General features: G+C 33.6%; 1 protein-coding gene across 5 annotated transcripts in view; it reads right to left on the bottom strand.

Annotated features, from left to right (window-relative positions):
• LOC149799849 (disks large homolog 1-like) overlaps nt 1-24,077 on the bottom strand; it is a 286,339-nt gene that overhangs the window by 113,535 nt on the left and 148,727 nt on the right. For all 5 annotated transcript variants that reach the window (XM_089959274.1, XM_089959275.1, XM_089959276.1 and 2 more), the window contains 5 exons: nt 17,184-17,286; nt 13,689-13,755; nt 12,092-12,228; nt 9,754-9,904; nt 8,313-8,418 (listed from right to left, as the gene is read on the bottom strand). In XM_089959274.1, the coding sequence (XP_089815400.1) occupies nt 8,313-8,418; nt 9,754-9,904; nt 12,092-12,228; nt 13,689-13,755; nt 17,184-17,286 (564 nt within the window). The remainder of the gene's footprint in view (nt 1-8,312; nt 8,419-9,753; nt 9,905-12,091; nt 12,229-13,688; nt 13,756-17,183; nt 17,287-24,077) is intronic.

Below are 24,077 nucleotides of genomic sequence, written 5' to 3'. Positions count from 1 at the left end.
ATACAACCCTGCTGTTGTATCAGGGGTCCTTTTTCTTCAGTAGTTTTATAGTAGATCAACCACAATGGTTCATCACTGCCAATTCCAATGCTTTTCATGCATATTCCAACACCAACACCTCCCCAATCCCTGCAATGACCCTGTGGTCATCAGGCAGAATAATATATTTTGCATATTCCTGCAGCCATTATTCTTGCTATGGCTGCATATATGAAGTTTCATCTGAAAATGTTAGGGTAATAAGAATTTGTGTGCATTTGACTTCTAAACCTCCCAGGACCCATGCATAGGAGACTATAATGACACCCCTTACCACCATGGCAACTTCTGTACAAAATTTCAAAAAATTTCCACCTTGCACAAATTTTCATTTTAGGAGATGTGGGCAACAGACAAACTGAGCATTGCATAGTAATATCCCCAAATGATTTTTTTTTTGTTGTAAAAGCATGGAGACAAAAAAATCCCTGAAGAATGGTTAACCTGACTTAGCTTCCATAATTATGAGAAGAAAGTGGAAACAGTTTAGAGATCAATATGGTGACTATGGTTAAACAGCTGGTATTGTACTTACATGCTGTTAAATCCTATACATAAATACATATGATTATGCGTGCTACAATATGGGGATAAGACCCTGCATATAAATGGATACCTGGAATATGAGGAATGGGAGTTCCAATATACAAAGAAATCTTAACAGCAAATGTCTCTGCACTAATTACTGCAACAGGATCTGTTTTAAAGTGCAAGTCAATTTAGTCATGTATATGTCTTTACAGAGCACAAGTAAAATATGAATTGTTTTTCTAAGATTTAATACTAAATTATATGATTTTAATAAAGTATGTTTATTCCTGATTACTGAGTGATCTTCTGCACCTTAGTCATCATCAAAAAACTTCTATTTAAAAAGGACTTATCATTATGGATTCTTACAACAGCAACTTGGCACTAAACTGGGTCAAAGAAAAGTGGAAATCCTGTCTAATCATCACCAGTGCACATAAGTACAAATCTGTTCCAAAATATGGTGCTTTGATTATGGCATCTTAACACAAGGAATAATAATTACTTTACTAAATCCCCCCACCCTATCACTGTTTTTCAAATGATGGGATAAACTGTTAAACTTCCCTGCCTTCTTTTTAGTTTTAGAATAGTCCCTGCAGCAATAATGATTATGTACAGGATACAACTGAATGCCATTGCAATCTTAAATAATCAGGACTCAACTGGATACATACAATTTAGGCTGACCATAAGCTGTTTGATCACTGCTGAAATCTAAGACCTCTGTGAATGTACATACCCTCTGAATATCCCAAATGTTCTAATTTGCTGCAAGAAAGCCCTGAATAAAGTATCTCAGATGTTGATGCCATTGTGATATCTGGATACAATTGTAACATAGTGTCCATGTAATATCTAAACACCATGAGTAACAGTGCCACTGTGATATTGGGACATCAAAATTAAATAGTGCCACTGATATCTGGATACCAAGCATACCATAATGTCACTGTGATACCTGAACACCAAAACTAAGTGTCATTGTGATACCTGGATATCAAGAGTAACATAATGCCACTGTGATATCTGGGCACCAAGAGTAACATCATGTCAATGTATTAACTGGACATCAAGAGTAACATAGTACCAAAGAGAATTATATTCCAAATTATGTTAACTCAAAATAAAATCAATGTTAATGTCTGTAGAAGGGGGAAGAATCATTTGTTCAGAGATCTGAAGACTTTTTAAATTACTGCAATATCTGTCTTGGGATCTCAATCTGCAACAGTAAACTCACCAGTATACATCTCTCTCTAATACAAAACCATTATTCATAAATCATACATCCTAGAGACATTCCTTAGGTCCAAAAGATCAAAGACTGTACTAGTACTGACATGATAATTTAAGTCTGAATTTCATGCATTTAGAATCTAGTACAGTGCAAAATCAAACTATAATCCAATTTCTTCTACTAAATTATCTCTTGGGGCAAAAAGCTGCCATGTGGTCTAACATGTGGCCTTCACAGATCACTTACATCTCACCTCTGTCTGCATTGGTTTGAGTCTCTGGCTCAGCCATCATGGGTATGTAAGAAAGCTTGCATGTAGCTTTCCATGGGTTGGTGGGTTTCCCAGATTAATCTTCCACCAGGTACATACTGCCACGTATAGCTTATTATGTCCTGAAAAATGATGTTAAACTAACCCATGTCCTCTTCCTATTTACATGTAATTAAATGCCTCCATAATATTACTTAACTAAAGATATTACATTTTCTCACACCTGCAAAATCAAACACATCAGAGACATGGTCACTTCTTCTTTGCTCAAGGTCAAAAGACACTTTCCTATGCAATGCAAGGCAGACAACAATTAAATGCCTTACAATATCAGAAGTGAATGCTAGCTTGGTTACCTCCCCTGATAAAGTCTACTAGGATCTAGTTATGCATAATCCCACTGTTCAAAACCCTAGCCTGGAGTTTAAAAATGTTTAAGTTGGATGCTGTGAGGCCAAAGCTGCAATACATAAATTTTTGTAAAGGCCAATATGACCATGACCTCATTGTGTACTATGCCTGTGTCCACTGACAGCAGAAAATTTTCTTCTCTCTGTATCAACTTTCACCACAATTTGTTTGAGATACTGACTTGCACCACATAATGTATGACATAACCTCAATTAGGAAGCTTTCAGATGACACACTACCGAAGAATATATTGGTCTTTTCTAAAAGAAAGTGGTTGGTATAACAAATACTACTGTATTCTTTAAGGACTTAATTACTGATGTATCTTTCCAAAAAATTTAAACACTTTTATCTTCTAGGACTGTATGTTCGATGTTTATTTGGAATGTTTTATCTTCCCAAAGTATTTTCAGCTTTTAAATACATACAAGGGAATTGCATTGAGTGTCTCTGTTCAAATATGAACACAATAAGCAATATACCATAAATACAAAATAAAAGAATCTACAATAAATGAAAAAATATAAAAAATAATTTTCCGTTCAGGTAGCAAACCTTAGTTTTTGTAACAGTGAATTGTGCAGAATTCACCATATTATCACATGTGAACTCATCAATATTCAGATCCAATGTCAACATGATTCTTGTCAAAAAATGGGAAAGTGGTATCAGGAAATGTACTTGCATGGCAAGCCTTTTCTGGGCAATTTCATCCTTTTACAATCACACCACACACACACCCTCTCTACAGTGCATTAAAATCCCTAAACTTCACAATTTACAACCCTGCAAAGCACACATACTGAAAAAATGTAAACATATAAGTAGTAAAACAACAAACGTGCCAAATAATATTTTAATGAAGAGAAAGAGAACCATCACCAATCCAGTATCCACAAAATACTCTCTGAAAATTTCAAAACATGAACAAAAGCTTATATAAGACAAACTGAGCAGCTCCACACTACACTGACAAAATAATCAAAAGCCAGACTGAAGCAAATATGCTTGTGTCCTACAATGTGTGCATACACCCCTGAATAATTTTTTTCTTAATACAATTATATGATATAATAAGGAAGATACATGAGGATATGGATGGGTATCACTATAAAGAACATGAGGCCCAAGTAGGCCTGACAATTTTCATCTATCTGACATCTGCCTAATATCCAAATGCATGACTTGTGGACCAAAAATGTCTGAACCAGTAGGAGGACAGAGCATAAACTTCTTCCAATGCTGTTGATTGTATACATTAGGAAATAAATTCTTTCAATGTTTTCTGTTCCTGTATTTTCTTCCATATTTTATGGTACATAAATGTAATTTAAAATGACTTATCTCAGGATGCTTTCTGTCAAAATTGGTTACGTTCTATTGAGCAGCAATCCAAGTTCTTTTTACTACTCTGTTTCAACTGTTTGAAGGTAATTGCAACTATACATAAAGACTGACCAGCATCATTTCTGCAAGTATGAAAACCTTTCATGCAAAGATACTTTGTCTGATTTGGTTGAACTGTTTTAGGTGGATTTAGATAAGTTATTTAAAAGCTTTTCTGTTTTATGTATGATAGGTCTGGAAATTCTGCCATTTGATTTAATTGGCAAGGCAAAAAAGGGTAACCGTATTAATCCTGGTAGTACTGTTGTTTTTGTATGACCTTGTTACCAATGCTGACTTGATTCTAACTGCCCCATCGGCATATGCTGAATTGTTTCAGAACATTATAGACTTTTTTGAGCTAAATCCACATAGAAGCTTTAAAACTAGTATTTAAGTTCAGATTGGGGTGAAATTGAAGACAGTGATGTATATATGCATGCAGATTGCAAACACTAACAATGTCAGTGAAACTGGTGTGTGTTCATGGTTACCATAGCAACCAAATAGAGTATAAAAGTATTTGTTGACAAAAATCAAATATAATTTATACTTTTCCATGAAATATTGTTATTCAAAATGTGTACACTGACAGTTAAATTTCTGTCTACATACAGTATCATTTGTAACCTAAGTTCATTATTTTTAGGCCTATGTTAGGTAATTAAAATTTTACAGGCAAACATATCCAAGATGATGCATTATTTCTTAAGTATTATTAATCAAAAATAGTCTCCATTTAAACTATTATTCTATTCACTTATATTTCACTGATAAGGAACCAATACTAATCATATGAAAATGATAAACAATTACAGATTTATATAGGCTGCCATGGCAACCAAAATGTAATGTTGTTGTTTTAAAAATATTATTGTTGGCAATATCTTTAATCCAATTCAAAACAGCATTCATTTTTCAAAGAACTCAATGTTTTCAACCTATTTTAATTATGAAGGTAAATACTCATTATTATACATGTAGAACAATTTTATTGGTTATGTTTAGTATGAAGAGAATACCATTTATGCAATGAAGTCAAACTAAGCAAGAATAACAGAAAACTAATTTTCTCCTTTGAAAATTGTTGAAAGGCAGATGTCTTAAAGATTTTAAGTAAAACTATAAGCAATTACTATTTCAAGCAAGAATAAATCTGACAAATACAAGTAACTATACATGTAACAAATGTAATAACTGATAAAATCCATCCTCAGTTGTTTTTTTCATCACATCATGTTGAAAAGAAACAAAAATAAATTTTTCTTTCAAAATATAAAAAAAAAATTCACAACCTTAGGATTTTTAGATTTAAAGACTTTTTGGATTATTTCTAGAAAAACAATAAATACAATTTTCTTTATGCCATCTCCACTACTGAATCTTTTGTGCATCTTAACTTTCCCTTACAATTATTAATATGCAAACTGAAAGCATACCACTAGTATTAGATACATTATGTCCATGATTTCTTTCATAGCTGTATAATCAATATGTTCTTTAATACATTACCAAAAATAACTTTCTTTACATCTCGAGTTGTTTAGAGATGTTAATTTTAATACATCTTCTAATGTTCAGCTAGCATGAGCACAACTGTCAATGGTCTCCTTAATCTAGGCATTTAGTTCTGTAATAATTCTACAGTGTCTACATCTGTAAGTTTTTATAATATCATCAGGTTCAGCAGAATTATCACAGCCATTAGTCTTCTCTTGTCACAATTGAGTGGTGTACTATTTTTCGGTTACATATGGTACAAAACATCAGCTGAGAACTGCCAGTGTGACAAAGCCAGCTCTTTGATCTTTACCGCCAAGTGAGGCTGAAATAAACAATAGTATTTTCATGCAAGATTTTTTTAGTTTTTAAAGTGATCTCTATTTGATTTTAAAATCTTCAGATCACTTTTTTGATTAAAGATATTTATTTTTCCTTTAAAGTTCATGTGCATGTTTTTATTCAGTGGCAATAGTGGATCAAATATTTTTCATACACTTTCATTATGGTAGACTTATTTTAAATAAATTTTATTTAACTTGCTAGTTCTCAAACATTTCAGGAAAATAAAAATAAAAATATGTTGAGCTTTGTAAGTTCATTGGCAAACTTCAGAAACAAGCTCTGTACAAACTGAACAAAATTGAAACTGATGAAAAAAAAAGGATTTACATCAGGTCAAAAGATCGGCTATTGAATGAAGGGTTCTTAATTTTCAGATTGCAAAGTCACAAATATTTCATGTTGCTGTCATAAGACTGGGTTCATTAAATAGTGGATAATATCTCTATGTCTCTGTCTTTCTCTTGTCCATTTCCTTTTCAACTTGACTGCAGAGAGCAAGAGAGAGAGAGAGAGAAAGAGAGGCAGGGCAAAATGAAAACAGAATTTTATAGGACAGGAGTCACGTGTTCTTGCTCATTCTTTTTAAGAATTTCAGCTAGGCAGTACCTGACCACCCCACCCCCAAATGAATGGTTGGTCCCTTTCAAGTTTATTATAGTTCTCACTCTTGGTGGTGCAAACGTATCCCCCCAATACAAGAAACAGCTCTGTAGGTGACATATTCATAGATAAACAAAAACTTGTCAACTATTTTAAACTTGATTTTGTGGAACATGAATTTGTTACTGAATGGAATAGCCATTTTAGAACACTTGCATATCAACATGCTACAACCCCATTATACTCCTCCTAACTATTATACAGCTACACTTGCACACAAAGCCTAATGAACTTTATTCTAATTAAAACTACCTCATTCATATATACGGTAATAAGCATCAACTGTCTGAGACTACTGCAGCTACTGAACAGCCAACATATTGTTTATTTTAATGTCCAATGCTGACCAGAGACTTCCCTGTCAAATAAGCCTGCTGTAATGTTTGTTTCACTATGTACTGTTCCAATAATGCAAAGGTGTTATCTATTAGCCTATAACTTGCACTATCTCCCTGATATCACTAGCACATGATTAATGATTGGACATCCATAGAGGTTACTGTCCTGAGCCATAAAAATACGATATCCATATACAGATGGGGGTTTCATTAGACCATAAATATATGGTTACTGCATACAGAACTAGGTGATATCATCCATAAATATATGGCTCCTACACTACCAGGGTTAAAGTTTCCACCAACTGTTCAGTAACATATATTTACAATAATTTAAATCCAAAACGAAACCAAAAAAATTACTAAAAGAAATCTGTAAACAACAACCTAATATCATATTTTGACTGGAAAGGGTGGAAAATGAGGACACTCAACTACAGGACTGAGCTCTTGCATAAAGAATGATGAACAGTCTAAAAAGTTTTCTGTCCTACAACTGTATCTAAATAAAGGCAGTTTACCCTATGTGTTTCACAGTATCTTAAATGTGATGGGCTGGGTGTCTTGTGGCCAAGAAGGTATGAGTGATGAACTTCCAAATGAACTTAGTGCTGCCTGAGAAGACAAGCAACCAATGTTTTTTACATGGACCCCAGCAGATGGCACGGAGGTGAAAGGTCTCAAGCGTAGTTTTCTCATAGCATTAAGGTTTCTGGCACTAACCTAATGTGGCCTACCATAATATCCTCCATCCAGGCATGTTTACACAGACAGATGTCTAACACTAGTTTACTAAAGTCCTGTCCATAACTTAAACCACCTGTCCAAAGCCTCCCACTCTAATAATCATTGATCATAAACAGTTTTGAAGTATCTCACAATGCATCTATCTGGATATTTCCCACACTACGGATCCCTAATTCGGTTCCCATACCTGAAAACTTCTATACTAAATATAATCTGCATCAACTGACTGATCATCACAACTCCAAAATTGTGGTTTCACATTGGTATCAGTGATGGTCTGAAATGCTAGTATTTACCACTTTACAAGAAAATCAGGCATTCCAGCTATATATTTTTAAAAAACTAATAAATGGATAGAATGCTGACATGCTGCATCTTTTTGATAAAAACCACAGCCCATAAAATCTATACTCTGAACCTTATCCATATTCATGTGAAAAATTTTCATAGACTATACAGTGAAATCATAGCAGTTAACAGCTCTGCCCTTCATAGGTAGTGGGTTGTGCATACGTACACACACACACACACACACACACACACACACTCTCTCTCTCTCTCTCTTCAATGCAATATCTATACTGGTCACAGTCTTGTTAATCACTGTACAAAGATCTACTGGACTTTTCCATCCAACAGATTTTATTTGCCAATCTAAGGCAACTTACAATCACATAAGCCTTATTGGTGAGACTGGTTGTGGGTTGTAAGGATAGAAAAAACCCAAATGCACAATCCAAGCTAAAGAGTGTCTCCATTGCTATTCACCAGATGAGGGATCTACTAGACATACAGTATAATTTGAAATTTTTGTATGTAAAAAAAAACAACAAAAAAAACCTACCTGCTTGCTTCTTCCTCCACTTCAGCAGGTCTGGGACTGGTGGTAGGGGACAAAGACTTGAAAGAAGAAGTCTGAACTGGTGAAGGAAGCTCTACAGGGGCTAAAACTGGAAAACAATTTGGTTGGATGACTTATTTTAAAATAACTTTTAATTTAAAAACTTGTACAAAAATAGAAGAAATTGGGGGGGAAATATACAGCACAACCTTGCTTATCTAAACTATTTTTGGACACTAAGGAATGTTCTGTGGAATGTAGTGTCTGAACATTTTTATGATTCCGCTTAGACAGGAAGTCCAAAGATGGAGTCAAACAAGAGAATCATAGTTGTACTTTACAGTTGCTGAGGGATACAGCCACTAATGAATATGTTCAACTTTCAAACACAATCACACAGTATTTTATAACGATGACAATGGCACTGCCATTGAAAAAGTGATACACAAGTCTCACAGGCAAGACTGAGAAGCATTCAGATAATGAAAGACAGGATGGCAAGACAGTTTGTCTCAGATCTGTCAGGAGTCTCACTTGTCAATGGTGAGACTGATGTGTTTCTTTTCCAATGGTGATGGCTGAAGATTAACATATTGATAGACAATCAACCAATACGATCGTTAACAAAGGTTTGACCATCATATGATTTACAAGCACACTGGAAGTCTGATGAACTTTCTGGCCTAATGTCTGTCACCTATTCAAATGCCACTATATCTCATACACATACTCAAACTGTCATATCTTAAACATTTTTGGAACCAATAATGATGAAATATTCAGTTTGCAGGAAAATATTTACATCAATATCAATATCAATCATGTACAATCTGGGTAAGTGTCAACATAAAATACTTTGATTGTATATGACGAGTAGGGCATGATTATATCTGCTATGGCAACAGGCTGACTGTCATCATCAACGACGACATCCTGCTGTATTAAATGTTTTTTAAAAGTCTCGTATATTTATCTAAGTTTAAGTAAACTTTGGTATAATAGTACGATATGTCTAAAAATGTATATTACTACATGTCAACATTTTTTACCCTTATAGGTTAGGAGTTGCTGTCTCATTTGCAATAGTAGAAAGCTGACATAATAATGCTGCACACTGGCAAGGTGATGTATAAGAAATATTTGTTGAGTCTTAGTAGTTATTCACATGAAATTTCCACAGCATAGTTCAAAATATCTATCCCATACTTTGCAAATTTCAATAAATTCCAGTTTTACATGAATGCAAAAGCCATGAACTCTGGGATGCCTTAAAGTGAATGGTGTTCCTTGTGTTACAATTTGGCTTCCTATCCAAATTAATGAATGGCTCAAATGCAGACTATAATAAAATCTACAGATTTTAATTTTTTAATGCCTACTGCAAAATCTATAGGTTCCAATCCCTAATTTTTTTTTTTTTAATTTCCTCAATGTGGCTACTAACCAGGAGGTGGTGATGGCTGAGATTCAATTTGTGGCACATTTTCTGGAAAATATGTTGGCTTGGCAACAGTTAATCTCACAACTTCCGAGGTGCTTTTCAGAGCAGCTACAGCATCATCATGTGTAACATTTTCCAAGTTATCGTCATTTACCTAGAGACAAAACAAAAACATTTCATTTAAACTTGAAATAATGTAGCTGCAAGTAAATTTAAATTCCTGTGGGTAAAATGATGTAATGATTTTGATATCATGAAAACCATAATTATTTTTGGCCTTCTCGATGAAGTGCAGAACAAAATTCATAGTGAACAGTCACTATTCTATTTCGTAAGTAATGAGCTACAAACATATGTTTATTGTCGATAAGATATATTTGCTGTGTTTATTGTTGCATGTCTAGCGAATGAATATAGTCTCAGATCAAATGTATGGCATTGCATCAAAGCAGCTGCCGTGTGACATAACATGACAGTTTTGCAGCTCATGCAAATAACGTTCATATCAATAAGCCCTACCAATATTAGTAGTTCCTAAAATGTGATCTCCAGCCATTATATTTTAAAGTGAAATAGGGGCCCATACCGGCTCCAATGTTATAAATGGGTTCGCAAGTTTTCTGGACATGTCAGAATGAGGCAAAAGTGCCTAACTGATAATTAACCCAAATTCAATAACTGGCTGTGTTTAATCTACAGTCCTTTTTTCCTTTAAAAAATAATATTATGGACATTTTAAAATAAAATCAATTATGCAGATACAAGTATTACTTTTGAAAAGCCAGACGGTTCTAATAAAGAAAGGTCCGGTAATCTGTTTAAAGAAATACTGTCGCAATTGTTGAGTAGGTGTGGGATTCTGTTTTAGGATGAATCATTTTTGCTTTCAAGAGGAGATAGTGACCTACTTTTCAAGTTCTTGCAATTATAGTGTTTCAGACCCTGTTAGACACACAGGCTACAAGGGTTATTTTTTGGGGGGTACAAGTTCTCTCCCTCACATTATGGAACAAATCCAATCTTGCATGCATTTGACATCATTATTAACTTATTGCCCAAATTCCTTCAATGCAGATTATGGGTATTTAATACCATAAAGAATCATGCTAAAAGAAACTTGTTGAAATTAAATTTCTTCATGTAATGTAAATTTACATAACAATGACTTGTAAAATGCATACTAGCTGTTATGGCCCTACCATCTTATACTAAGAAACAAATAATAAAAACAGTGAAAACCAACAAGTTTTGTAAAATTTCAATAAATACTTTATTTCTCTAGATTACAAAGTAAAAAAATAAAAACTTTCAGTAAGGTGAATCTATCCTAAATATTCCTGAAAGTTCTATCCCAAGACCAAACAAATTGAGCATACCAAATGAGTTCTAAATGAAGTTCAAGATACTGTGCTAATGTGCCAATAGTATGGAATAGTTTGATGTGCTAACAGTCTTGATGTACCGCAGTAATATAACCCAAACTGTCCTAATAAGAATTCACAGTAATTCCAAAATAGTTTCTTAGTCCTAAAGCTTATGAGTTCCTTGTATTTCCAATGAAAACTTGAAATAAATCCTTTCAAATTATGACTGGACACAACTAAAGCTGATTCTACTAAACCTGGTGTTTAAGAAAGGAATACAAAATTCTCAGGTAAACAGCCCTTATTTAAAAAAAGAAAGACAATTTCAGAACCAAGATAAGGGTCAAATATTTATTTTCACATCATTCCAACTTGTCAACAAGATCAGTTCCTTTAGCAGCTAACCAATTAGAAATCTGGTGACCCAGAATTTCCTATAGGGAAATCAAAGATCCTTAACTCGAACCCTCATCAAATTCATCAACAATATCACTTCAACATCTTCCCAGGACAAAAGGTCACATAAAAATGTCTACTAAACAAAGTGACCTTATCTTATAGAACAAACCAACAATGGGCAAGATCAGCTATTTAATACGTAAAATTAGCACACAATATGGTCATACATAACAAAGAATATATTCCTTAATGATGTGTACAATAAAAATTCAAATGTAACTTCTGCACAGGTCTGAAACTGACACATCCATAGCCAAATGAAACTGCTGAAGGAAAACCCTGCATGTCCCATCTACAGTGACATGAGGCAATAAAAATTTGGTCCTTACTGTACCAGTATGTCAGTTTGTAACTTTGGCCAATTCAGTGTGCATACATATACAAATTGGGTAAATTTATATCAAAATGGATGAAATGCATTCAGAAATTAATAGACCTCACACAATGAATCAGAGAAATCAGGTAATATTGCATATTATCTGTCAAGTTCTTCTGAAAGATCTGACAAAAGTTCTTACAGCAATCAGCCTGTCTCCAACAGCAAGACGACCATCTTGTTCTGCAGCACCTCCCTCTATAATTTTTGTGATGAATATCCCATCATCCCCTGGAATGTGTTGGTTACCAATTCCCCCAGCAATGCTAAAGCCAAGGCCTAAATTAAAGAAAACATAACAAAAATAACTAAATTAAAATATGTAATACCGTGTTTGCTCTGGTTTTATGTTCTTATCAAATTTTTACCAAGTAAAATTTTAAAGTGCATATATAAATGTCTGCAAGGCATTGTAAATGGTGCACAAAAATAGTTATCTTTGTGCTCCATGGCAAGTCAATCATGTATTCCTAACAAAAGATTTAATCACTTGGGAAATTTACAAGCTTCTTGCTGATCAAGATTACTTCATGCTTGATCAATCTAAAAAGCAAGTGAATCAAAAAGAACTAAAGCATGTCTCACTGTTTCACACTTGACACCTCAGGTCACTGACAGTGATAATGACTAAAGGTCCGATATAAATGCAAGTACTATAAATTTAGAAATCACATACAATTACTGAACTGAAATGAAGATGACATTGGGGATATTCCCTCAGCGTCTAATACCAGTTCTGGGAGTGACAATTCAACCAATCAAGCATAAGAATGTGCAAGAAAATAAAATCATCACTTTGCTTATAATGAAAATGAGAAGCATGGCTTCAAAATAAAGATTTAATTTTGCTAATAAATCTGCAGCAATTTAAAAGAAAACATCTATGATAACTATTATATGTGTAGGAAATGATTTCAATTCTAACGTATCTGTTCTGTTCAAGTTCTTAAAATAAATAACAACAAGATAATAACTGAACAATAATTTAGTAATGTCATGAACTAGCACAAATTTACTGCAAATTATTGAAAAGAAATGCATATACATGTTCTAAATTTTGGTGATGTCATAAGCAAGTAATAAGTAAATAACCAACAGGTACCCTTTTGAAGCACAAAGGCCCCATAAACTTTATTTATATGGCTTTGAGAGCTTCCTTCCCTGGAAAGCTGGAGAAAACATTGGTAGTGAAGAAACTGGTCTGCAATACTGCTTAAAGACATGGATCCTTTGCAATAACTGTTACAATCTAAGTACTGGTGTTATAAACTACTATGTATATCAGGGAGCTTAAATTTAGATCAGTTCACCTGATATTAGGGGATCACGGTCATCATGCTATACAGCTTTAGTACAACACATGCGAGATTCCAATCTGCTTACAAGGATCTATTTTTGGACAGTATGTATTTGACCTTGACAACAGGATTCTATCCTTGAGTACAGCAATAATACCTCTTTATAAGAAACTATTTGCATTAAAAGAAATTTTTATTACAAATAAGTAATTGTTTTCTCTTTGACATCTTCATTTTCGATTATGTCCGAGAAAATAAAAAAACAAATTATAATGTACTGGCATGACATTCTGGAAGTCCTCTAGACTCCTGGTACATGTTTGTCTGACCCTGCTAGGGGACCAATTTCATTATCTTACAAAACAAAGCCTATATAGGATCTCTGTATGCAGAGGTGGGATCTGTTAGAAAAGCTGTTAACTCCAGGATCAAATTCCATACCTTTATTTCCCTTCACTAACTCTATTTCCATGATGTTCTCCACAGCAGTTTTCAGTCTTTTCACATACTGAAAATATAATAAAACAGTTATCAAAATCCTTATTAATTTATGTTTCACTCTGTAACATAATCTTTTAGTCTCTTTATGCTCAAATCTGAGAAATGAGTTCCTGAAGACAAGATATGAAATCCCCTGGTATTAAATTCAAAATGTTAATGACAGATGAAAACCTAACATTTCAATGTTTGTGATTGATTGATTGATTTTATTTTAATGGCGCATCAGCACTGTTAGGCTATTTAACGCCAAACAAAATGTTATATGTATAATCTTTTAAAAATTATAAAAAGTCTCATATCGACCAGCGATATAAAAAAAAATAGTTGAAATTAAAACAGTAAGATGGTAAAGGTGCAAAATAAAGCTTCCCGATCAACGGGGGATGTAAATGTTGTTTGTTAATGCAAAATCAATGTTTGTGTCTTAGTTATTAATTTGATTTTACTACATTAAATACTGAAGATATTTAATCTAAGAGAAACATTTTAAGAGGGTATTTATTTTGTTTCATGATCTTAAACCTCAACTAGTTTTGCATTTAGCAGTTGGGACAAAACACCACCAGGGTGATCTAGAACCTGCTGTGTAATTACCCCATGATAAATCTATCCTAAATTTATCAAAATATAGACAAACTTTTAAAAGTCATACCTAATAAAAAGCCTACCACCCTCTCTACTTTAGAAAATAAATTACATGACAGACACTGTGGGCTTATCAAATGGAAATATCTTCAATGCTTCCACAATTACAATGTTAACTTCAGATGCAATGTGACTATATTCTACAGCTATAAAATAAATGTACACCAAACTTCCCATATATATTACACCATGTCAATGTAGTTATGGTCAAGGTTTACATGCAGCCTAAGTTGATGCAGAAGTATTTACAACTTAAAGATTCCAGACACCTGCAACGTCAATAACTCTTCGAGATTAATCACTATAAATTTAGTAAGATATGTACTTATATAAATTTTCTGTACCCTGAACATTACCATCAAATGTCCACAAGACTTTCATAAAGCAAATTACAGCAAAAGAAAATTATGCCAAGAAGTTAAGACCTTTTTGTAGCGGTTTTCAACTTTAAGCAACAGTGACCTACCTGATTGTGGCATAAATTTCAACGCCTTCAATTAAGAATGCTTTCTGTTAAGATTTTCTCAAATTCTGTTTAGCTGTTTCTCACAAATTATTAAAGGTTTCTTTATGTTTTTGTTATAGGAGACATACTGGATAGAGAACTGGCATCATTGTCCTCTATGTCAGGAGGCCTTCTTCATAGTTGGTAAAATTCTGCTGGCTCATTTTGAAGAAGCTGTTTAATGGATTTTTCTTTTATATAATAATGGTTGTCATATGTGGTGTCAAATGGCATCTTTGGGCAAACTTTTAAGGTTTTCAAGCCAGAATGCTTTTCATCATATCTGATCAATTTCCGTTAAGCAAGTTCTGAGAAGAAGTCCATTTAAAGATGTTCATATTTTTAGTAATGGTGGCCATATTTGACAGCAGATCAGTGTCATTTGTAATGATCTTAAAGGCCATTGTAGTAGAATGCTTCCAGTCAAATTTGCCAAATTATTGTTCAGCTGTTTTTAAGAAGTCATGTCAAGATATTTCTATTTTAGTAAATGATGCCACATTTTTTATTGTAAACCAGCAACATCTGTACAAATTTAAAAGACCTTCTGGCCACGATCATGTCACTCAAATTTGATTGAATTCTGCTATCAGCTTTTGAGAAGTCCCTGACAGAATTTTATGGTTTTAGTAATGGTGGCTGTATCAGACAGACTATGAGTTGGCATCATCTTCATGCCAAGATGCTTTCAATTAAACTAGGTAAATATCTAGTCAGTGGTTTTGTTGAAAAGTCATTTCAAGATTTATCTGTTTTTAGTAATGGCCATATTTGATAGTGGACCAGTATCATTTCTACAAACTTGAAAGTCCACTATGTGAGGATTCTTTCTGTAAAATTTTATCAAATGATGCTGAGGAGTTTTGTGAAGTAGCTGTAACAGTGGCCATAATTTATGGCAGATTGGTGTAAATTGTATAAACTCAAAAGTTCTTCATGCCAGGATGCTATCAGCCCAGTTTGGTTGACATAGGTTTAAGGTTTTTGAGAAGTTAAAAACAGCAAATGCAACAAAGAATCGATGGTGGATGATGCATGACACAGGGCCATACAAAAAGCTAATTTGGTCATATGAATAGGTAAATTAATAAGTTTATTCGCTCTTGTGCTATAGAACAATTTTGTCCATACAATTATGGGGACTTAACATTTCTTTGAAGGGTATAATTCATTTTTCAATGTGCAGCATGGCCTAGAAGTCATGACTGTAGATCATGAATTTAGAAATCTGAAGTTTGACTTTTGATTGTTGTTATTTTTGCAAGGCAATTAACCTTGCTTAATATGTAAGAACCTGCTGTAAACAAATACCAGCAACTGCCTGAGTTCAACCTGTGATTGCCCAGCATGCCATTCCAAGGGAGTCATATATTTCCTCTCACTTTATACCAACTGAGCACAAAAAAATATCTGACTTGAAAACAGTTTGGAGCTGGGGTTACTTGCTGGGGTGCCATAACAATCCATGGGTTTTCAAAATTTACGAACTTATACAATGATGGCTGCAAACTGTCCACCTGACCCCTTCCGCAAAGTTTTCTTGCCTCTGAACAAGCCTTGTCAAAGCTCCAGATTAAAATTTAATGAACTGGGTATTTTACTTCAAAATCTGGAACTAAACTAAGTTTTTACAAGACAAAATTACAACAGCAGATAATCAGAGAAAATGTGTTAAATGACTTAATGAACCAGGCCCTGTGTTCTCCAACCTTTTCATCATGAAATGCAAGCTTATGATCAGAACCCACAAATCAGATATATTACTTGGAGGACACCTAAACCGTTGAATCTTTACATGAAGATGAACAAAGAAAAAAAAAATCGAAAATAATTCGCAAGAAACATCAGGCAAATGCAACAAGAAACCAGCAATGTAAAGCAAGCAGGACCATTCCCGAGCTCTCCTTCCCACTAATGACAGCCAACCATTCAACTGTAAGAGACCTTTATGGACTCAAAGATTGAGGCCAAACTATCAGGGTTCCTTGAATCCTTAAAAGCCTGGGGGAGGTGGCACCATTCCCTTCCCCAGGAACAAATAGCAGGCTGCGGTGCAATCAGAAAAAAGTGGCACATGCACAATTGTATGCATGCCACTATAATTAAACTCAACAACAAGAACAACAAAGAAAATCCTTCAAGTTTTACAACTGTAACTTGGTTATTATTTATGTTACTGAATGCCAAAATATTTGAGCCACAAGTGGACTAAGCTAAAATTCTCTACCATTTTCTTTGACATGACAGCAGCAGAGTAAATTATTTTGAAGAATGATTTATCTTACCAGCACAACCCTTGTTCCTGCCTTCTTCAGCGCCTCTACCGCCTCACTGTGTGTTACATTCACCACATTGGCATCATTCACCTTCACTATCACATCATTCATTCTGCAAAAGAAATTAACTGACATCAAAATGTTGCTTTAAAGTACATGTAGATATATCAAACTTGTATTTACTGTACATAGCTTCTTGTCAACAACCTGAGCACAACAGGGTCCAAAAAGTCAAAACCTTGCTTATGCTGTCATCTCTATAGAAAGCTGCAAGTGAGACTTGGCGCTCATGAGGGTTCCTGTGTTGGTGAGAGGTGATCTGAGCAGTTTGGCAAACTGGAAAGCTCTGAGAAAACCAACTGGATTGAAATGGCAAACACCTAACCTTGCAAATGCTGGAAAAGAGGATAAAAACTTGGACCAAAGAGTTGCATACAGTAATTAATGTAATTAGGCAGTTTGGTCTCCAGGCCTATAGCAGTTTTAAAAATAATGTATTCCATGATTAAATTCTTCAACCAGTCATCCAACTCATCTGCATATTTGGGGTCATTCTCATCATATTTGGATTTGTAATATCATGCTGTTTCAAGTCTGTTTGAGAAAAAAATAGGAGCTATCATTAAAACTTTTTAAAAGGGTGATCATTTACATGGGCATATACAATTCTGGTAATACACTCTGCTGTCACATACATACCTAATGCTGTGAACAATCTTAGTACTGGAACTTGCTCAAGTTGCATATTTTATTATAATTTGGGTCATGGTCATGGTCAGACATCAATTTCAAGTGATAATCAAATTGGGCTTTAAAACTTTTGTTAATGTTTGTTGTCCATTCAAACACAATATGCTATCTGGCACCATTCATGAATTTGCTCAGAATTTACAGAAATTAAAATAATTATATCATTTAGGATAGTAATTATAAATATTTGATCCTGTGCACCAAACGCCAAGTAAACATACATGATCAAATTGACATCATTTTATTTTTAAAAAAAAGGAAAACAAATGCTGGAACTGGAAACAAAAATTCTTCATTTGCAAAAGAAAACATTGTGCTCTAAGTGTTTTCCATTGGTGGCAAAGATGTTTTTTAAACATTATTTTTCTGACCAGCACCGTACTTAGCTCAGCCCAGTGTGTGTCCTTGTGAAAGGCACTTAGCATGATGTAGACAATAATGTGTTAAAAGTGCCATTAAAAACAACAGCAAAACACAATCGTGAAATAGAAATCTTATGTACAAGATATTTAGGAAAAATCTTAATTTTCATTTGCACATTAATGATCAGGACAGAGAAGAAATTAATTTGTTGTAATGTACCTAAACACTATCCTGTGAAAATGTGAGATGAGTCCTCGTGCGCTCCACCAATCAGACATTACTTTGGTATTCTTAATGATAAGCCTCATATAAATTTGATTCCAATCCAATAGGTCGTTCAACAGTTATTCGGCGGAAAGAAAATCTATGAGAGTTGGAAAAGGATAGGACAGTGAAAGATGAACAGATATCCGCAACACTATATGCTTCCTCCAAAGATACGGCATGGGTAATCCTGGATTTCAGACATTACAATGTCACCTTCTCACAACTCAAAATCATCTTGCAGTCAATAGGTGTAAATACATTTACACTTGTGGTCTTCAGCTTTCTGGATACAACACAAGGATGTGTTATAAAAACCTTAAAGTGCCACAAAAAAAGTTTGCTTTATGGCATTGTCATTACGTTCCATCAAGAACACCTCATATCTCACTTTTCTTTACAGTAATAACATTACATTCCATTAAAAACACGTCATGCCCCACTCTATCTAAATCATTCATAAAGTCTGCATATGGGCATATTTCAGGCACAAAAATAACATCCATGAGGAAATATTATACACATACTCATATTTAAGTCAAGTCTAACTGCAAAAAACACTGACCCTGATTTGTCATCACATAATGCACTTACAGATTACAGTCTATGTTGTTTGTTCTACTGATTACTCCTAACTGCGTAGACCCAGATCTGATGGCACATTATGTGATGGCAGATCTAAGTCTGTGCAGTGTACAGTTGGACTGGACTTATAATCAAGTATATATAAAGTACTCTACATTCTTGAGCATTGTTTTCCAGTTCCATGTAATTATATTTCTGAAAACAGTTATAAGTCCAACTTGCAAAGTTACAACCAAAGAACTCCACTCAAATTTTCTTCTATACATATATTTTTTAATCAAATATAATGTCAACTGCCTGATGAAATTTTACAAATAATCGGTTTTTGAAAGATATGTTCAATGCAGTGATTTTATAACGTTTATAAATAATCAGTGTGTAAAATACGAGTGCCATATGTGCTAAAAATTTAAATTTTTATGAGAGTGACACATTTTTATATAAAAAAGTAGACCTGTATAAACTATCCCAAAATTGTACTCATTATTTCAAGTAATACATGTAACTCTGAACATGGAAATCATAATTAAAACCTACAGATACAGCAAACTACAAAGACCCAAATCTGCCATTGCATAATGCACCAGCATATCTGGGTCAGTGCAGTTTGTTAGGAGTAATCAGTGTAGAACAAGCAACACAGAGCCTGATCTACAAATGCATTATGCTAAGTCAGATCAGGTTCTTTGATGTTTGAAGTTTTACTTGCAAGCAAGTATATACAGTAGGAATTCATACTGATTCCCTGCATATTCCATCTAAAATACCTGAACCACAGTCTTTTAGTCAGGGTATAATTCTTATTGGTCACTTTCAGTGTGAAATATGGCCTGAACTTACTCATGTAAAACAGGATGTTAAGCTTTGCTGACACAATATATAATCAGTCAAAAATTTAATTTCTTTTGTGAAAAAAGGTCTACTTTATAAAAAATAATTCAAATTAGGCATTAGAAGTGTTTTTATAATCTAAATAAATCAGTGATCAGGATAAAGTTTACCTATACAGAACTTCATGTGCATGAAAATTGAAAACAGAAGTGATTCTGCCAAAATCAGAATGGATGGCATCCCAGCTTTGATTGGTCCAATTATTAGATTTAGATCAAAGGAAAGTTTACAAAAGAGGGTTCTGGTCAAGAATATCACTAAATAAAGCCATTCAGAATATTTTCTACAATCAGTATTCAACCAAACGTTGTATAATGCAGAACTAAAGAATTTATACTAAGTAACCAGGCACTATTTCCACAAAAGAGGATGAAAATAAAGCTTAACAGTGAGCAATACAAGATGAGACCGAGTTTGTGTTTAATAGCAATTTAACACATAAAACCCTGAAGGTTTTTGTTGTTTTTGCCTGAAATTTGAGTAGGAAACACATTTTGAAAGCTATTTCTGAATATATCCTAATACATCAACTTCCAGGTGATCTTCCAATAACATAATCCCTAGTTGTCTTAGAAACTTCGTTTTTCATTGGCTATTTGGCTTGCGCATGAGCAGAATGGTAACAGTTGGAGTTCTTTATTGTTTTTTTTTGTTGTTGATTAAATGGACCCATTATTTTCGTATCGTGGCCACTCTTTATTCCAAATGCCCATCTTTTCCTACTTTCTGCAAAGGTTTATCTGTCTGTTTGCAGTTCATAGATCTGAGACCAAAAAGTATAAAATCCAGACACAAAATTGGATTCAGACCACGGGTAAATTTTGGGTAAGAAAAAGAATTGGATCCAAAAAATGAGGTTTTTCCCTCTGCATTTTGTAATGCCACTAGAAATTCCAGATTCCAGACGATGTGGTATCATTGTAGAGTTACATCTAACATTCTGTAATACCACCCACTTTAGTGTATTTTACATGACTTTGACGCTAAGGAGCTTGGCAGTAGGCTACTACCACCAGCCACATAAACTCGTTGCCAGGGTTAACTGCCTTTTAATTGTCTTTGAAACAAATACGATACTCCTTTAAAATCAAATGATTGTCACATTTAAGTAAACATTGTCCTAATTACTATACAGATATAAATAAACATTGATGAATGTCAATTTAATATGCAAATTATTACAGTAATCAATCAATGCAAAATATTAAATCAATTGATGCAACATTAAAATAATTACATACATTCAAAACAGGCATACATTCGATTCTACTGGAATAGGCTATAAATACAAAACTACCGTTTTAAAGGATACTGCTTTTGAAAAGAAAGATTTTTTTATATAAAAATAAATATAAAATAAAACCATGGTACTTTTTACATGTTCTTTCAACACATTAGCAACATCAGCCAGAACCAGCCTACTGCATACTGGAAATGGTCCTCCAGTACAAAGACCACTGAGATGATACTCTATGGTAAAGCATCAAGATTAGAATTGTTAAAGAACAGCTGACACGTGTACAAAACAAGCTGTTAATGTATTACATTATGGTTGGAATTTGGGAGTTTAAGACCAAATGTAAGATTTATTTTAGGTGTTGTAACCTTTACAGGTGGTTATAACATCTTCTGAACCTTTGATAGAGGGGAGATAAGATGAAGAGACTGACCAAAACAAAGACACAATACTATTTTGATTTTTTTGTTGATGTGCATAATTGTTCTTTTATTATTCAAGATGTTGAAAGAGGAATATTTAAGGACATAGTTTATATATTTTGTTCAATTCATTGCAAAATGCTGAAATGCATGAACAAATGAGTAAGAAATATTACCAGCTCAACAATGCTTGGATATCTGATTTTAAGCAAGTGCAGGTGAGTGGCAAAAGTGATGAGATTGAACTGTGTGTTTCAAAGATATGCAGCATTTGTATTTTATAAACTGTCTGAAGTTTTCATGAAAATAAATTAATTTCAATCCCTATATAATATATATCAATTAACAATATAATACAAGATAATCCATTTTAAAGCTGGTATAAATTATTTATGAGAGCATAAATTTGTCATGTATTTTTTTAATAACTTTTATTTTCATTAATTGACAATGTTCATACTTGTTGTTGTTGTTGTAGGGTTTAATGCCATTTTTCAGCACAAGATAGGCTATACATGGCAGACAGTATAAAAAGTGGAGGAAGAACCAGGGAAAACCCTTGAAAGAACCACTGACCCACGAGAAGCTATGAACAAGCTATCTCACATACCCACACTGGATGAACCTGAGATTCAAACCCACACTGACAGAGGTGAGATGGCAATGATCCATAATGGTGAGCTCTCTTGACCACTCGGCCACTCAGGGCCCCCAATCTTCAGACTCATTAATAAATTATTATTGTAACACTGGCATTAGAGAAACTAATGTAAGTTCAAAAGTTCCTGTTACATTATACTATGAAGAAAATACATATTATGGCAAAGCAATGTACTTATTTTGTTTTCAATCTCCATGAAGAATATTAAATGCTGGCTGATAAAAATGTACCAATTCATAATATGACCTAGCAATCAAATTTTTTAAGTTTACTGGTTAGAGATTTTGATTCTATCACATGTACAAAAAAGGAATGAACACAGAAATAAAAAATTTACTTGTATGGGCAGAAATTGAATTTAACAGGCAGACTATCATAATTGGCATTAGTTTGGGGGTGGGGGTGGGATGAATTTGCACCAAACATTTGCTAGATTCATATACCATCTATAGTCCCTTTTAAGTTGTGTTCAAGAGTAAACAACACAGACCCTGAACTGCCAAAACATAATGTGCTATCATATCATGGCATATGTTGCTTGTTCTTGTTACTCCTAACACAATGTAAAGACCCTGATCTTCCAGTCCATTATGAAGCAGAAGAACTGGGTCTCCACAATTTGCAATTAGACTGGACTTACTATAAGCGAGTATATATGGAATTTTATGGCAAATGTTAAACATTTTGGAAAGAGCACAAGCATTTAATGGTACAGATACAATTATTCCAGATTCAGTTTATACATTCATTTAACAAAGTTTTTTTGGTTATTATTTTCTGTGCATTTTGAGACTGCATTTTGGCATATAAATCAATGTTTAAGAATTTGTAATATCAAGGGTTTAATATAGCAATGACATTTTTCAAAGTTCAATACCAAATTTAGTTTCAATCCATTAGGTACTACAAACATTAGCAGGCAGAACAAAAATTCATGATGAATAAGCAAAACTTCAAAGTCAAACTGAGGTCACAACTCAGTCAAATTCTGATGGACATGAGTAAACATTTAAATAAAGTTCTTTAAAAGATATTGACAGGAAACAAAACTGAATTTATTTTCATGGTATACAGGATTTATAAAGAATTGATTTCAGTGTCTAAGAACTTCTGTAGGATGACAAGAGGTCAATGTTTGCAAGGATGCTCTTAATTTTCTGATCGTTAAATGCAAATAATATATATATATATATATATATACACACACACACACACATATATATATACATACACACAAACAAACACATACATACAAACACCAATGTACATGTATACTAAAAGGCAAAAAGAAAGCAGTCAAATTGTTAATTTTTAAACTTCTTTTCAATGGGATTTTCTTTCATTTTTCAGTTACTGATGCGAACTTGTCATACTTTTGAGATATAAAAAGTACCAAGATTTGACATCAGAGTACCAGCCTGTGTACTTTGACAAAATATTCTGTGAGATTTCAGTAAAGTCTGCAAGATTTTATATTTCCTGAGGTGTCCATGCAAAATGAAATTAAGCTATCATTGGGTTCAAATTTAATGTATAACACAAAATAAAGGCATTTGTGGAATCAACAATAATGACTAATTCCATCCATAGATTTACCTAAGAAAAATAAACTTGCTTAGTCTTATAGTTCAAAATAACCCAAGAAAAAAAATTCCAAGCATATAAAATCTATCAAGTGATATACAGTGCCACAAGTAAGACTGTGAAGGAGTGTAAAATTATGTGAGCTT

This window comes from Sinohyriopsis cumingii, chromosome 5 (assembly GCF_028554795.1).
Source record: "Sinohyriopsis cumingii isolate HCF-2022 chromosome 5, ASM2855479v2, whole genome shotgun sequence".
NCBI lineage: Eukaryota > Metazoa > Mollusca > Bivalvia > Unionida > Unionidae > Sinohyriopsis > Sinohyriopsis cumingii.
This window is presented reverse-complemented; position numbering and strand designations above follow the sequence as displayed.